The 18,529-nt window shown below is 44.0% G+C and overlaps 1 protein-coding gene across 1 annotated transcript in view; it reads right to left on the reverse strand.

Annotated features, from left to right (window-relative positions):
- Positions 1–18,529, reverse strand: part of Nek10 (NIMA related kinase 10) — a 171,472-nt gene that overhangs the window by 48,135 nt on the left and 104,808 nt on the right. Inside the window, exon 26 of the mRNA XM_038349513.1 lies at positions 12,683–12,896. Coding sequence (XP_038205441.1) covers positions 12,683–12,896 — 214 coding nt within the window. The remainder of the gene's footprint in view (positions 1–12,682; positions 12,897–18,529) is intronic.

An 18,529-nucleotide genomic window follows, 5' to 3' on the forward strand; every position in this document is an offset into this window, starting at 1 on the left:
ATTGTATGGAAAGACCACACTTGGCATTTGAATCCCTTCTAAGGACTCTACCCAATTATGTGGCAATGCGGAAAAGAGGTTTGTGGGTGTAGATGAAGGACAATGTTCTTGCCTAGCATTACCGAGGCACTGGGTCCCATCCACAACTCCGTAAGACACATTGAGATGTTTTCCTCTTGCATCGGTGCATTATATGTGAATATCTGCAAAGCCTTCAGCAATGGTTTCATCTGTGCTAAGAATGGGCATGGATAAGAAACCATAATTGGAAATTTTAAAGTCAGTGAGCGGCTCCGTAGGCAAAGGCTTTGCCAAGCCTGATGATCTGACTTCAGTCCCTGGATTCCGCCAGGTGGAAGGAGAGAAGCAGCTCTCACAAGCTGCCCTCTGACCTCCGCATATGGGGTGTGGCATGTGCATATGTGCACACCATTTTAAAAGATACACTGCTTTGAGGAACAAAAGATTAGAGTGAGTCCTTGAGTTCCGAGTCAGGTGACTCCAGATCTTAATGAGGATTGGCTAGCTCGGGACCAGCTGGCCTATAAACCAGTCACTTAGAGTTCATAGAATTGTGTCTATGAATCCTGATGAAAGAGAATCCCTAGTGTTAGAGGGATACCCTTTCAGAACCTACATAAGCTGAAAGATATGGTAAGAAGGCAGACTTACTTTGATTTAAAAATATGTTGCTATACTGATCTGAAGCTTCGTGTGCCTCTCTTTGTATCTATTCTTTCTCCCTCACTACAGAATACACAGCCCCTGTCGGGTCAAATGTTGTGTCAGGAGAGTAGAATGGTCTTCAAAAAAATAATAAACGCTCCATAAATTTGGCTGAATAAGTGAAATTTAAATTAATGGTGGAGCAAAAAATATTGGAAAGCTAATGCCTAATGTTACAACGAAGCTTAAAAACAAAATCGGCACTAGTATCTTTTATAGAAACTTACAAACCCATTCTAAAGCAGTCAGAAGGTGGTTCCTGTCTAGGCAACAGACGAGAAGCCATCATCTCCAAGAGTCAAGGTTTTTAAAAGGAAGGAAGAAAAGGCAAAACACCCATAGAAAAATAAAAGAAAGAGCTACAGAAAACTTTAAAAAAGGGTTAACTAGGATCCCCACAATAAAGTAGCGGTTCTCCCCAGCTGCCCATAGTTGCTGACACTGAGCTGGATCCAGCTGTAAACTCTTTAAGACACTGGAGAAAGAAGCTGACAAAATAAACCTAGAAAATGGAAAAATGCTTTATGCTCATAGATGAGCAGAATTAACATTGTGGGGAGGCAATATTAATTAATGAAAATAGTGTATAGATTCAACTCAATCTCCACCAAAATTTCAATGGCATTCTTCACTGGACTAGAAAAAAAAATCCAAGAATCCATTTGGAAACTGAAGGACCATGAAAAGACAAAGCCATTACAGGCAAAAAAAAAAAAAAAAAAGTAGTAGTGGAGGTATTACAGTGCCTGACTTCAAATTACATTACATAATCATAATGACCAAAACCAGCATGGTACTGCTACAAGAATAGACAAGCAGACTAAAAGACTGGACCAGAGGAGCCAGGAATGAAGACAGCTCCAGCCTTAATCTTAGACCAAGCTGTTTAAAAAAAACCTGGGGGGAAAAATACAGATTCTTGAAAAAATTATGCCAGGAAATTGGATGTCAACATACAGAAGAATAAAAGACTCAAGTCTCTCAGCCTGCACAAAAATAAATTGAAGACTTTAATCTAAAACCTGAAACACCAACACCACTAAGGGACACACAGAGACAACACTTCAAGGTGTGTGCATAGGCAAAGATCTTGTGAGAAGAATTCTTTTTTTTTTTTGGTTTTTCGAGACAGGGTTTCCCTGTAGTTTCTAGAGCCTGTCCTGGAACTAGCTCTTGTAGACCAGGCTGGCCTCGAACTCAGAGATCCACCTGCCTCTGCCTCCCGAGTGCTGGGATTAAAGGCGTGCGCCACCGCCGCCCGGCTTTGTGAGAAGAATTCTAACGGCACAGGGAGCAACTGCGAGGCCTGGCCGGTGGGGTGACAGGAAACGAAAGGGCTTTCTCACAGCAAGTGAAGCTATGAACAGAATGAAGAGACAGGCTACAAAGCAGGCCAAAATGTTCACCAGATAAACCTCAGATGAGGGATAATGCCACATACTTCATAATATAAAGACCAAGGTGACTAATCTTCCAATAAATAAATAAGCCAGCAAATTAACCCAACGGTTTCCCAGAGGAAGAATATAATAGGTCCAATCAACACTGAAGTGTTCTACGTCCTTGACAGTTGGTCAACGCAGATGCTTGTTGTACGAGGACGCCACACATCAGCTGGAGTGGCTGCCGTGAGGAAGACAAATGATAAACTCTGGGAAAGATGTGGGGAAAGAGGAGCCTTCACCCTTTGCTGGTGGGGATGTGTGTGTTGTTTCTTGCCACTGTAAAGTTTCCAGTATCAACACCAGTATAAAAAATACACACACACACATACACACACACATATAAGACACCACAAAAACCAAAAGCGGAACTTCCATACAACCCAGCTATACCTTTGTGGGACCCAGAAGTCTCTATACCCGCCCACAGCGTTACTTGAACAGCTATGCTTATGGCTACGTTATTCACAACAGCAGGGAAGTGGAACCAGGGAATGCCTGTGCACCGACTAAAGGACAATGAAGATCCAGTCCACACGGACTCCTCTGCCATAAAGAAAAATGAAATTGCAACATTTGCATGAAAATAGCTGTAACTGAAAATTGTCTTAAGATAAATATCATAGACCCCCCCCAGAAAAGTAAAATATCATGTTTCTCTCATACGTGGATTCTGGACTCAATGTTTTGTGTTTGTGGTTTTGCTTAGGGATATACAGGTCACGTAACTTGAGAGGTGACAGTAAGAGAGAGAAAGGAAGTCTTAAAGCAGGGTTTTGGAGAGAAAAAATAGGGAACAACAGAATAAATATATGTGATGAGGAAGAGGGAGGTGGGGGCAGCATGAGGCAGAGAGTGGATAAGGCCAGGGTGAGAGAGGAGGAGGAGGAGAATAAACAAAATATGATATGCAGTGAAGATCTCGTGGTGAACCCATTACCTTATATAGTAATCTAAAAGAAAAAAAAATACCATTAAAAAGCCAGCGATGAAATCCAATAGCCGCACACCATCTGAACCAAAGCTGATGAAGAGCGACCAAGTTGGAGGACTTACGCAGCCCAAGTTCAACACTAGTAAGACAAGTGTACACACTGAGGCAGAGCGTCAGTCAGGAAGAAAGCAGCCCCACAGGCTCCACTGAGAGCTACAGCAATATTCAATGCCCTGGAAACTTCTGAGAGTAGAGACCAAACAACAATCACAAGGGAAAAAAAAATGCATTTCTTCAACTTAAACGGTCCACAGGGCATATCTTTGAAAGCGAGGTAAATATGCACAACTCATTTTTGAAAAAGTGTCAACTTTATACAGTCAAGACAGAATGATAATCGGTCAATGAATAAGTAAACAAATCAATGAAACCAAACAGCACTCAGAAATAGTCATTCACTTGTATCAAATGATTTCACACAGAAAGCTGAAATTTTCAAAAATGTGGGGAAAGCTACATAGTGATACCTTCATTATTCTGTGCATGAAATAAAATTAGAATGAATCATTGATCTAGATATAAAAGCTAGAGACATTTAAACATATGGATATAATAACAAATATATGGATATAAAATGTTTTCAAAATAAGAAAGTTTATTTTTTCAACCATGAGGTAGACAAAAATTTTTACTTATATGTAGAAATCACTAACAACCAAGTAAATAAAAAAAAAGTGGTCTTCATCAAAATTATAATTTTTTGTGCTTCAAAAAATAATAATAAGCGAATGGACAGGTCATGGGCTATGAATTTTTATTTAAAAATTTGTAAAATTTTTTCCTTAGCAAAAAATTAGTATTAAAATACATTAAAAAGTAAAACTTAAAAAAACAGACTAGAAATCTAGCAAAAGAATGAGCAAAATATTTGAACAGACACCTAACACATACACAGACACATCACCAGACAACACGCACAAGTCAGAGCCTGGCAGCACTGACTACTTGAAAAATACAAACTAAGCCCACAGAGGACCCAAGGCTAAAGCAAGAATAAACACATCAGACACCAAAGACACAGACACTGGCAGAGTTACAGCTGGAATGACTGTCCTTCTTACTGTTCCATTGCTGTGACAAACACCACGGCCAAGGCAGCTTCCAGCAGAGTCCCTGCTGGGGGAGCAGAAGCGTGACAATGGCAGAAAAAGACCAGAGCCCACATTTTGATCCACATGCGGCAGGCAGAGAGTGCACTGGGAAGGGCATGAGTCCTTTGAAACTTCAAACCAACCCCAGTCAGTGGCACACCCCCTTCGGCAAAGCCACACCTCGTGATTCTCCCCTATGTCTGAGACTTTGGTTGGCGTTTTATTCAGACTGCCATATCCTGTATCCCGCTCTAGAGCGTTAAACAGTAGTATTCTGGGAAGCTAGAAGTATCTTCTGCAGTAAACCATACAACGACTTAGGGCCGGAAGTCTACTTCTAAGTGTCGCCTAAAAGAAATAGCCACATATCTACACAATGTCTCGTCTGATAAAGTTCATAGCAGTTTGGCTTAGTATTCCAGCTTTGGAAATAAGCATTCAGCATCAAAACAATAAAATGGGGCAGATATTTAATCCACACACATAAGTACCGTATGTATAAAGCATAGTGTGTATCTAATATATGACGTATTTAAATATATAAATAAAAATTACTATTCTAGAGAAATAATGGGAGTTGGGACGCGACAATGTAATTAGAACTAATATACATGAGATGGAGGACTCTTACAGACATGGCTAGAATTCATATGTCACATGTATATGCAGTCCACCATTGGCCTCCGGCCCCAGACCCAGGTAGGAGTAGTCTTAGCGGATATGTGGGAGCTATCGCGGGCATGTACACAGAGTTCTGTTTGGGTGATGATTGCTTATGTCAAAAGTCATTAGGCTCAGCACTTAAACATAACACTATGAATATGTAAATTCCGTTGCTTTTAAAGGGGGCATTTGCCAAGCCCAGGAGAGAATTGTATCTCTTCGGGGAGAGTGGAGCTGGGGAAACACTGTTGTTCCTTAAAACCTAATAAGCAAAGAACATTTCCCAAAAGCTGAGATGTCCTGATTTCTGATATTTGTTTCCATATATCATTGCTTGTTGCATTTTTGGGATCTCGAAAGAAATTTGTCGGTAGTTAACCAGACTATAAAAGCAAAATCGTCCACCAAAATACTGTCCTTTTAAAATACGATATTTTCCGAATGGCTTATTTTCATCTCTTAATGGAGAGTTTTAGGCACAAGCTTTTAGCAGCAGGCTCAGCATTTGTGAATGGCATATGGTACAATCAAAACAAGGCAAAATGGATAAATAAATAGACACTTAAAATCCAAGTGCATGCACACGCACACGCACACACACACACAAAAGAGCATCCGGATGCTTGCATCCTCTTCAAATTAAAGCACCCGACTGTAAAGATATCAAACCTCTTGTCAATAAAGTTTTCTGAGAACAGGGAACAAGATTTCCATCATGACCCGAGTTTGTAAAAGACTCGTGAACGTAAAAATGACCATTGCTGCTAAGTAGTCCATAAGCTGCTGTTCTCCAAGGGCGGAATTTAACATGACACTCTGTGGGATGGACTGAAGCTGTCTGACAATATCACATTATCCTAAACATCTTTTATTCACTGGAAGCTGAAACCATCTAGGATCATTTAATCATCTTAACTATAAAGTAAATGGCCCAAATCAAGCGTATGGATTTGCTTTGTGAATGGCAATTTTGGTGGGTATGGGAAGGGAGGCTGAGAGGGAAACCAATAGTTCATAGGGTAGATGGAGCTGACGGAGTCTGTGGACAAGCCTTTTATACATGGCTGTGCTCCTCCCAAGCAAGCAGGACCTGTCTACAGTGGACGGCAGCTGCAGTTCCAGCCTGGTCCTTTCATTACCATCTTATGATAGCCTGGTCTGTCCCCTTGGGCACAGAAGGCACTTCTTCCCAAGTCTGCTGGTGTTGGCCTGTGCTGCGCCAGGCAGTCAGAATCCTTTGTGACCACACTTTAAAATCCCACTTCATCCAAAGTCAGGGTGGTAAGCAAAAATTACCGCCTACTACATGTTCCTCTAGCACGTGTCCTCATGGTCCCTGGACTCTGGTAGGTAGATAATACAGAGCTGGCATCCTGGCTGGAATATTGGCTTTTAGTGCCAGGCTAGGAATGCTTAGGCTTCACACCATGTGGACTGGAAAGCTAGTTTCTCAGCCTCTCTAGATACAGACAAGTGTCAGTCAGACCTTCCTGTGTAAGTCAAGCTAAAGACTCCCTTCTATAATATATGAACATGCTATTAGTTGTTTCCTCGTGTTCCTCTACAACCCCTGCCCAATTACATCATGAGGCTTACTACAGCTGTGTGCCTGTTAGCCATAGGTGGGTATTTGGTTGAGGTGAGGTGAGGCTCGGTTCAGGCAAGTCAGCTGGAGGCTGTGCTTGTGCCGTATAGTGAGGTTGTGCATGTCTTAGAATGGCTTATGCACAACCCTATCCTGAAGGTCCTATACTCCAAAACCAAATTCTGATGCAGCAACCACAGAGTTAAAGAAAGTGGGTGAGGGCTGGAGAGATGGCTCAGCGGTAAAGAGCACTGCCTGCTCTTCCAAAGGTCCTGAGTTCAATTCCCAGCAACCACATGGTGGCTCATAACAATCTTTAGTGAGGTCTGGTGCCCTCTTCTGTGGCCTGCAGGCATACACACAGACAGAATATTGTATACATAATAAAAAATATTTTTTAAAAAAAGAAAGTGGGTGAATGATGCCCGGATATAGAACAGACTGCGCCAGATGGAAGCGGCTATAGAAGAGAGGAATGAGAAAATTCTGCATCTCAAGGTAGACAGGAGACAGAGACTGGTTAGCTGCTGCGAGTGACCCTGACTTTGCTCCAGCACAGTAGGACACCAAGACTTGAGTTGGGTGTTAGTGGAAATACAGAAAGAGTTAAGGAAAGTCAGGTTGTTGTCAGAGATGGCAGGGCACTTCAGAACAGCTCCATGCCACCACGATGCTACAGACCACAGATCTGCTCTGGGCATTTATTGAAAGGGCCCATGAAGGCAGAGGGCTAATATCACTGCTGCCTACAATACTGCCTGGTACCTAGGGTGGGTACTTGTCAGATAGCTGAATGGCAGGCACCTGGGGTGGGAGAGGTGGAAGAATGGGAGGTACCTGAGTTGGCGGGACTGAAATAGTGCCTTCTATTCCCAGTGAGATCCCCATGGCATATGTGTGGCATGGAAAGTCATCCCAAACTCTAATGTGTCTCAGTGAGTTTGGGGATGCCACCAAAGAAGACTAATCAGGTCTCAGAGGGGGGCAGAAATAATGACCCCATGCTGGAGATGAGGCTTCAGGGATCATGTCCCCAAAACACAGAAACAGGTTCACAGGGCCCACACCAGGCAGCCAGAGGGCCCTGCCTTCCTACTGGCATAAGCCTGCCTCAGCCTCCTCCTGTACCCAGCTGCCGTCTTGGCAAGAAGAGATAGAGAACAGAACTCTCAAAATGGAAACAGCATGTTCAGGTTCTCAGAGACAGACACAAGCAACAGTGGCTGTATCTACCTGTGGCTGCAACAAGCAGGGATAGAGTTCAAAATTGAGAGGCAAGCCGGGTAGTGGTAGTGCACACCTTTGATCCCAGCACTCGGGAGGCAGAGGCAAGCGGATCTTTGTGAGTTTGAGGCCAGCCTGGTCTACAAGAGCTAGTTCCAGGACAGGCATCAAACATACAGAGAAACTATGACTCAAAATACAAAAAAAAAAAAAAAAAAAAAAAAAGACAAATCTGCATGCCTAACTTCTACCCAAACTTCAAACACCTATGAAGTACAACAAAAAGTCATAGTCGCTAATATGCTTTCCATGCAAACATGACACCCTGAATTTGGAGGATCCCCAGCACCCACACTCAAAGCTGAGCCTGACGTCCTGCACACCTGAAACCCCAGCACTAATGCCTGCTTCCTGTTTGGAGGGGAAGAACCAAAGTCTTCTTAACAATGCCCACATGGATATTCTGTCTCAGATCTAAGATAGCACCCGCAGGGTGATGGTTGTGGGCTCAGTGCATTGTCAACGGTGCCAGAACACTCCAAACAAGAGGTGACTGTCACAGTCTCCGATACACCCTGTTTCCCTGCTCGCTGTCAGACATTTGAGTAACACCTGTGCCTTATTCTAATCTAGTTAACCCCCAAAACAGGGGAATGCTTTTCTTCATTTTGGCAGTAGGCAACTGCAGTACCCGGCAGGAATGTAGTTAGATCATGAAGCTTCCTTGGCCCTTTTGAAATATAGATTTGTCCTCGTCTTTTGCAGCAGCTTATTATGAAAACGTCCATAATTAAACATAAGCTAAAGTATGGGAATAAATAGCTCATGCTCCCCCGCCCCGGGAGGGAAGTCTGTGGCGTTTCCTGTTTTGTCAGCTAGCCCACTAATCTGCAGTGTTCCAACATTGACCACAGACCTCCTTCCAGCTGTGAGGAGCTGGAGCAGCTCGCTGCTTCCGCTTCCCTTTGGCGCTCCTCCTCAGTGAGTTGTGTGGCAGCATTATTGGTATTAGCTGCTCTGAGACAGCCATCCTCATACTTGGAATGATCAAAACATTGCTTAAGGAAAGCAGAGAGATGTAGAACATAGGTGGATATAATAATTGGGAGAGCAAAAGGACCTGTTCTTGCATGAACAGAAAGCACGAAGGAGGCTATTGGGGGAGCTTGATGGGCACCAGGAGGTAATGGAACAAAGAGAAGAGAGGGAAAAGAACCAACAAAAAAAAAAAAAGAGAGAGAGAATTTAGAAGCGCCATCGGGAAACTCAATTATGCATATGCTAATTGAAAATTTTTAATTAAGGCAGAATAAAAACAGCAAATAAAGAAGTCAATGGAAAGATAATAATTATAAAAATTAGTGCCCACTGAGAGTAAAGCAGGCTACTGCTTATTTTCTTTTGATAAGATGCACTATATTGTCCTTGTTGGTTCCTTGATAAAGCCGTGTTTTCCTCTTAGTATTTGATTGATTTCAAAAGGCTAAGATTATTAGTATGCTGAAGGTAGTAGGAGAGAAGTTTCGTGATCTTAAGGCAGTCACGGAAACTTGGGGTGACGTCAACTATCTCTCGATGGTCCATAAAGACGGAGCACTTCCTGCAGCGCTCAGTGAATGTGCTGATCCACACGACGGCCATGCATTGCTTTACTGCAGAACCGCCACTTGGGGAAGCCAGCAGCAGCCTAGAACCTTCCTTCTAACACAGGTGCTGCACATTTGATAGAGCTATCACCATCTTCAACTGTATGCCACATAGCCAGGACATGCGCCAAGGCAAACTTCTTTCCTTTCCTTTTAAATTATCTGTGTGGATGAGGACAGATGTGCACGCGTGTTCATGTGTGTGGAAGCTAGAGAACAATGTCAGGTCGTTCCTTTTCTTTCATTAATGTATTGTTTGTGTGGGAATGTGTAACCACATGTGTGTGTGTGCCCACATGGGCATGCCACGGTATGCATGTGGAGGTCAGAGGAAAACCTGTAGAAGTCACGTCCCTCCTCCTACCATTTGTGTCCTAGGATCCCCAGTCATCACGCTGGGTGTGAAGCACCTTTACCTACTGAATCTCAGTGGCCCCATCTTATTTTTTGACGCAGGGTCTCTCATAGGACTGGAGTTGAGCAAGCAGGCTAGCCTGGCTGGACATGAGCTCCAGTGGTTCGTCTTTCTCCACGTTACCAATGTTGGGACTGCAATCATTTGCCACGGTACCTGCATTTTTATCTGATTCTCTTTGAACTGACACATCCCCTCCAGAAATGAGTGTGGAGGCTCATGAGTAAACAACGGGGGAGTAAATTACTCCCATAGCAAGAAGTTCCTGAAGCTACAAGATTCTCAGGGGGCTTCCCGAGATGCCAGGAGCAGTGAAAAATGACTATGCTATGGGGCAGGGGAAAGAGGAAACTTTCCCACCACCTGCAAGTCACACAAAGAACTCTGAGGGAGCAGCTGTCATGAGTTGTCACCCGTGTTGAGGTGGACCCTTTGAGGATACAGGGGCGTGTGAATCAGGCCTGCATTTCTGAGTACTCCCTCGTCTATATTCCTGTCAGCCTCTGGTGGAATGGTTGCTCTGCTATGCTCTGCTGTGCTCTGCTCAGCTCTGCTCTGCTCTGCTCTGCTCACCCTACCTGGAGTGCACACACTGCTGACTTCTCCCCAGGAAGTCACTCAGCAGTATCGAGACTGACCTGGGATCCTCCAGCTGACCAGGTAAGCACCTATTGACTTATCACTTATTGATGTTTCTCTAGTCTTGTTACCCCTTGTAAAGATTTTCTGAACATTTTAATTATTTACTTATTATTTTTGTGGGTCTGGTGGGGGTGTTGCTTGCCTATATGTTTGTGTACCACATGAAGACCCTACTCACAGAGACCAGAGCGGTGCCTTGGTCTGGAATTACAGATGGCTGTGAGCCACTGTGTAGGTGCTGGGAATTGAACCGTGGCCCTCTGAGAGAGCAGCCAGGTGCTCTTGACTACTGAGCCATTGCCCCAGCGCTCTCTCTCCTTTGTTAGCTATAAGTCCTGGGTATTTTGTCTTTCCAACAGAAAACGTGCTTCAGGAATGCTGTGTGAAAGAAAGTACTACCTACAGCAGGTCACAGGGTGGGCCATTTTAGAGAACGCTTACATCACAGATCTACAGTCCCCTCAAGACGAAATTCCTCAAAATAACATTGTTCTTACAGTTAACTGAAAGAATTACTATCATACCAATACTTAAGTAAAACCAATATTTCAAACAACTGTACTCTGACTTTTGAAGTTGTGTTGTAGATTTGACCACATTAAATTTTAATCCCAATAGTCCCTGAAGCTGGTAAATACTTCTTCAAACCCCCTTTTTTTGACTTCACCGATCACCCTGCTTTATGTGGCCTTGGAGTCTGCACCCAATCTACGCACACATAAGAGTCAAATTATGCAATGCAGGGCACTTGCTGAGGTGGTCTGAGAAAGGCAAGGCGTGGGAAGTAGATGGGACAGAACAACACAGATCAGCTCTGAGCGTTGCAGCTGGAGGCTGCGTGTTTGCTGATGTGCTGGAGATTTCCACAGATACAGTTTTATAGCTTAGAGATGATCATAAATATAGAACATGATCCTTCTCAAGGTGTTTCTCTGAAGATAAGAGGATTTCTCTTGTTCGACTTTAAACGAACCCCTCCCACCACCACATGAGCCGAAGAAAAATGACCCTTTCCTACCCACCTGGGGACAGGCTGAGAGCTTTGCAGGGCAGAAATTAATACCAGGCTCCAAGCTCTCACTACGATAGACAGAAACAGCTAAATCTCCTGCATCTTAAACTACTAAAACATATAATGTGCGTGGAAGGGTGTGCTCATAGTGCTGCCTGATTTTATGAAGTCAGGTGGCAAATAACAAGCCAGGTGAGCCCCGCTCCCAGCGTGGGGCTCAGTGAGAGCCAGGGCTCCAGCTTACACCCTCCTAACCTCAGAAAGCCATTGTAGATCAGACTTGAAGTCACGGCTAGGCTCAGCAGTTAAAGGAATGAGGACGAGTCTCCCCCCAAAACAAAAACACGGACTACTCAACTTTAAGATTCGCGAGCACCTTGAGACAAACTCACTCTACAGCAGTGTTTGTCTTCCCCAGAACAGGGGTCTTGGAAACCCTGTTACTCCAGGAGTCAGAGGGGTCTCTCTGCCTCATCTCCTCACAGAGAGCGAGTCTTTGGGATGGTGGGAAGGAATCAATGACCAGACAGATGACCAAGAATGAGCGTTATGGTCCTGTCGCCTAGCGCCCCACCCTCAGGACAGGGGCAGCATTTCCAAGTGCCTGCTGAAGGGTGTCTGAGGCAGTCAGCGCCCTGCCAAGGTCTGGGAAAGGGAAGTGGGACAGAGCAAAAGCATCGCCGGCCACCACGAGCCAAAGGAAAAGTTCCGGAATCCTCCACATTAATGCTCTGAGAAACACTTAGATACCAAGACTTTTTTTCTGGGAAGGAATCCTCAAAAGTCTTCAGATTTAAGCTTCCAACGAGATCATGACACAGGCTACACAGATCAGTAAGAAAATCGGAAAGGCAAACGTTATTTTCTTCTCTGAGCAAATGTGCACATTTATCCGAAAGTGCAGCAAGATGACAAAGGGAAAGAAATATTCCTAAGCACTAGGTGTCACACACAGAGACCATTTGCTTTTCATGGGGGCTTCCTGAGACTGTTTCCTGACGCTCTCTGTTCACAGTAGACAGTACCTCATGGGTAGGTTCTTTGGAAGGGCAGTAATTCTGAATTATTGGGATTTATTTGTGCTATCTAATAATGGATACAAATATGTAACTATATGATGGTGAAATGTTTTGCACTTTTATTATTTTCCTTACTTTGGGCATTTTTTCCTTAAGACAAACATGAAGATCTTCACACGGACTATTAGGAGGCCTCATGTGGGACCAAAAGTTTTCTAGTTACCTGGGACAGCAGGGCCAGTTCATGGTGACATGTGACGGCATTCCTGTTGGCTTCCATAAAGTATCTCTGTGTGCGCCTCCGCTCCCTTTCCAGTTTCTTCTCCAGGGCCAGCTGGGATGTGGATAAGTTGTCCAAATACTTCATCATAACATCTGAGATAATGGAGCTAACTTCTACGATGTCTGGACGGGCTTCTGCGTCAGGAGTGAGGCAGCTGAGGGAAGACAAGGTGAGTGTAACAAAGGTCATTGCTGGGATGGCATGGGGGAGGGGAGGTCAGCACAACCAAGTAGTCATAGTATCTGCACCCAAGAGCAGGGACAGGACAAGCATGAGACACAGCTCAGAGTCCAGCACTTCTCAAAAGGTATCTGAGGCCCGGTGGGAGGGGGCAGATACAGGGTTTTGCACTTAGGTTCACAGCTCAGGGCTGCAGGCTGGCCATGAATCTCCCAGGGCTCAAGGAGGACAAAGGAAGTGGTCCTCTGCTCCTGCATGTTTGATTGACTTTTGCAATTACAGTCAGACAAACAGGGCCTCTCTGAGGCAAGCAAAAGAAGAAAAACTTCTGGAAGGTCACAACTTTTTGACCATGTTCTGTCAATATTAACACAGTAAGATTAGTCTGCATCTTACAAAACACAGGCAAACACAAAATACAGGCCAATGATTTAGAAGTGTGAGGTAGATTTTTACAGTGTCAAAAGTAGAATTCTACCATTCAGGAGCCTGAATCAGGAAGACCACAAGTTTGAGGCTAACCTGGGTTATAGTATCATAAAAAGAAAAAAAATGTAATTTTTTATGTATTTTTTTGAGATTATCACTTATTTGGGCATACAAAAGCACTGCTCACAGACTGAGAGGCTGAGCTAAAATGAAAAGAAGATGTGTAGAAGCTCATGAACTATAAAGCTGGGCGCGTTTTGGTCTTTTCTTGCGAATGACTATTAGTATTGCTTTTAAGGCCAACAGAGCTGTTTACACTCATTGTATTTGATTACTTTCATTTACTGGGTCTTGTTGACATGGGTCTTATACTAATATTCTGGGTTTTGCTTCTGATAACAGAATTTTAGGGACACGGGGATGGTGATGTAAGTTGGGATAGGCTGTTACAGGCAGTCTTTATTGGAATATGTCTAAACAGCCCTCTCAAATTTTCTTAAGAAATTTTGCCTAAGTAACTTGACACGTTTGGTGCTTAATGTTTCTGCAGTTTCAAGGCAGGGACCATCATCAGGCACACTGCTGGGAGCATGGTTTCCATTTCATCTACAGACTGCCAGAAGGCCATTCACACAGCGTGGAGTCAACACCGAGATCAATGCACGGTAGGCATTTCTGTTTATCAACTATCGCATGATGGGATTTTAACACTAATTCATTGCTACACTGGAAACTTCTTGAGAGGAAAAAGGTGTGTCCCCTTCACGAGGATCTCAGCATTTAAGATGGAATCTGGCTCCCGAGGAGCGCTCCGTAAATGAGTCAATGTATCAGTAAGTGAGCGAACATGGTTTAACACCTAAAGAGTTAACCCGTCCTTAACCAAGATGTCTGGACACAGGTTTGTGGACCTTCAGAAACACACTAGCAGAGGTTCCCAGGCAGCTCCATTGCTTGCATGGGTATTTAAGATATATTTTTCAGAGACACATGTATGATTCCCTAATCAAAGAAGCATAAAATCACATTCTGTGGAATAGGAATATTTGGAATATTGCTCTTGTTCACCAACTCTGTGCTCCAGTCAGAGACAAGATGTCTGGCTACCTTCAGTTCATGTTTTATGAAACAGAACTGAGGCGGGGTGAGCGCGTGGTGATCCCTTTGTCCTCGCAGCTCACGGCTGACTTAGCTCTCTAAGCATCGTGTCTGCTTGGACAAAAAGCAGCAGGCAGCTTATGCAGTTAGGCAGGGAGCAAAACTCCCACCCTTGGAATAGTTAGTTCATAAAAGGAAATATCCCTCCTCGGAAAAGAAAAAGAAAAGGAAGAGTGACAGGAAAAGAAGCCACCGGCACCGCCGCCTCCACAGCTCTGCCGCGGGCTGGCAGGTAAAAAATAGCCGTGCTGCTACCAGGCAAGGCAACAAGAGAGAGTCGGTCGTTGCTCCAGACTTCGGGGTTGCTAAATTATTCTCCCAATTTAAAAGACTGCTAGGAAGGGAACATTTGATAACAAAATGTGCGAATACACCATGTAAACAGGAGAGGGAAAGACTCTGCATGTTAGAAATGCAGACACCGTGGGCTGTGCCTGACGAGAATGTGTCAAAGGAAAACCGGAGCGCTAGGAAACCCAGAGATGAGGTCAACGTGACTGTGTATAACACAGAGTAAGAGTGGGGTGCAGGGAAACTCAGAAATAAGGCAAACGTGACCAGGAATAACACGGAGTTTGCCTGTAACAGCAGCAGCCAGGGGACTGACGCAGGAGGATAAGGAGCCCCAGGCCAGCCTATAGAGCCTACCTCAGAAAAAATAAATAAATGACTAAATTACTATCAAGTACGGTGGTTATTTTGTATACTGAGGGTCTGTCTAGTTGCCGACCGACAGCTGCCTCTGAACATAATCATTTGCTGAGTCACTGATGGATCTTACAAACCCTGCTTTTATCTGACCTTGTACCAATATTTTGAAGAAAATAAGAGGCTAAGAAAATGGGGAATCTGAAATTGTTCTCTAGTTCTACTGGAACTTAGTTTTTCAACACTAAAAGTTCAAAGCAAACTTAATATACAATTGCATGTTAAATATAAATGGCATTTAACTCACAATAGATTATGGCCTCAAGTGTAGTAGAGACAAATCTTTCTTAACGTAAGTTCAAACAATTAGGACTCTTGAATAATTTTAAACAAAAATAGTGTCTCTTACAGCATATACCCTGCAATCTTAATTTATAGTTAGCAACAAAGTTAAATTACCAGGCTTAACTTATTGTCATTGCTTAGTGTTTTAAGTTATAAACACTTGCAAAAACATTTCATCTGGTGTCTGTCGAAACAGATCCGTGGATAAAGCACTTGCCAACGAAAGAATTTGCATCCCAAGAATCCATATAAAAGCCACACAGGTATGGTAGCCAGCTCTTAGGAGCCAGAGAAAAGGGAATCTCCAGAACAAGTTGGCCAGATAGACTATCTAATTTGTGAGCTCAGGCTCAATTGAGAGACTTAGCCTCACAGTAGAGAATGATCAAAAAAGATATCCAGCATCAACACTGTCCTCCAGACACATGTGCGTGCGCACACATGCATCCAGATACATATGAACATATATACAAACACACACATATATGTGTATATACATATATATATATATACATATACATATGTATGCAGGCACACCACAATACCACACACACATACACATGCAAAACTATAGCAACAAAGCCCTTCTGGAGTCCCTAATAAGAACCATCCATCCCTTCAAACATTATGACGGCAGTAAACTCAGCACCTACCATGAACCTTGTTCCTGTAGCCCCCTCTGAAGCCTCCTCCAGGCAGACATTGCTCATCTCAGGGTGTACTTCCTGATGGTGACCTGTCCTTACCTTGCCACTGACATTTACCCTTACCCTGGTCTTGCTTCCATGTCTCAAGATTATAACTAAATCAATCCAACTCTTCAAATCTCCAAAATGTGTCCACTTCCCCAGCTAATGGGGACCTTAGCATTAGCCCCGAATGTGCACCCCACAGTGCCAACAACACTTACCCCACATTCTCTCCCTCTCCATCCAACATCACCCTGTATATAATGGAATCTCATTTCTCTCCCTCTTCCCTTTGTCTGTTCCTCAGGAGCCCACAGCGTGAGCTTTCCTAGAAGATAAGCTGTCTGCCACTCTGCGTGTTACCCTTAGTGACAATCCCTGTTGCACCAAATGATGAACCAGACATAGAAATTGCTTGACCAGCTTCTTCGGTACCCAGGGCTCTGCCTGAACAGGAGAGTCTATAGAAGTTGATGCTCATAAGATTAGGTCAGTGCTTGGTAAACATGGAGAAAGTCAAGAAATAATTCTACAAAGAGATGAGGCATTAACTGGCATAAAGCAACAGGCTTGTAAGTGTAACCAGAGGGCCAGGGAGATGGGCACTGGAGCATGCCTACTGAAATTCACAGAAGATGGTCATATATGCGGGACAGACATGAAGCCAGAGTATCAGAGTCTTAGAAAAAGACTGAAACTTGTCCACCTAGGGGAACGCTAAGACTTTTAATATCCAAAATGAAAGGGATTTGGTTCATATTGATAGAGCAGAGAACAAATGTTGGCCCCATGGAAGTACCAAGATGGCCTTGACATTGACATCAGTTGTCAGCCATAACTTTCCAGAGCCGTGTTGAGTGAGGGTTTGGTCTGTGCCAGGCACTGCTCTGCATGCTAAACACGCTGGAACCAAGGTTAGAAAGTGTCTGCTCTCCAGTTTCCTTAGTGAAAGCGAGACAATAAACAAATAAATACGTGTACTTATTGTGATATTTTAGGGGCATAAGTTACTTTTTAGGCTGTTGCTGTCACCAAATATTAGTACCCAAAGCAACTTAAGGAATGAATGGAGGGATTATTTTGGCTCCTGCTTTAGGGCAGGGTATTGTCCTCTGCTTCAAAAGCTCAAAGTGGACAAGAGTGGCTTCCAGTCCAGTGAGTGTTTGTTTTCCTTCCCAAAACCTCAAAACCTGAGCACTTGGGCACGGCCCTTCCCTCTCTGGTGTCCCTAAGAGTGGCCCACTGGCTCCACTTACAGCACCCGGCAGCTTCTTTAGCCCACAGCTCCAAACTCTTCCATAGAATTCCACAAACCAGTTGCGAAGATCTCCCAAATGAAGTGCTCAGATTTCTCCCAGCACCAGTACCATTCTCAGTCCTGACTCTGGGCATCAGTTCTTCGCCTGGGTGCAACAATCAAACTGCCCGACAAAGGCAACTCGAGGAAATAGGGTTCATTTTGGCTCATCACTCGGGAGAAGAAATAGTCCGTCATGATGGGAAAGCGTGATGGCCCGAGTGCGATGCCACCATCTACACACGGTATGCAAGGAGAGGATCTGTTGTACTCGGTTCACTTTCTCTCCTTTTCTTCAGTCTGGGACCGCATCTCATACGGTGATACTGCCCACATTTGGGCGGAGCCCCTCATCATTTCAACTCTTCCTCAGATATACCCAACAGTACGTCCCTTAGGTGATCCCAAATCCATTCAAATGGACAACAAAGGTTAACAGTCGCAGAATTACCCAGGCTGTGGTTTTGAAAGTGAGCTGGAGAGCGCCGAGGTAGCGGGGTGCTCAGAGTAGGTTTCTTGATCTGAGATGTCTCTGTGTCAGTGCATGGGAAGTGAGGGCAAGAGTCATGCATGTGTCTGAGAAGAGAGGGTTTTGGAAATCAGGATCAGTAGGGGATAGGTCATGAAGGGAGTAACGAACCTGGAGAGCAGTAGGCAGGATCCGTTTGACTGTGAGGTGATCAAGGACAGTCCTTACAGTCAGAAGGACTAGACACAACTCTTGGGGAAAGCTTAAAGATCTCGTTTTTTGAGATCTTAGTATAAAATACAGCGTTACTAACTTTCAAAAGTACCTAGAGTTTGGGCTGGAGAAATGGCTCAGAGGTTAAGAGCATTGCCTGCTCTTCCAAAGGTCCTGAGTTCAATTCCCAACAACCACATGGTGGCTCACAACCCTCTGAATGAGGTCTGGAACCCTCTTCTGGCCTGCAGGCATACAAGCAGACATACTAATTAAATAAATAATAAATAAAAAAGTACCTAGAGTTTTATCATTGACAGCCCTTACACATTACTCATTTTTTTAATATTTGTGCATAT

The sequence above is a fragment of the Arvicola amphibius genome, chromosome 12 (genome assembly GCF_903992535.2).
Source record: "Arvicola amphibius chromosome 12, mArvAmp1.2, whole genome shotgun sequence".
Taxonomy (NCBI): Eukaryota; Metazoa; Chordata; class Mammalia; order Rodentia; family Cricetidae; genus Arvicola; species Arvicola amphibius.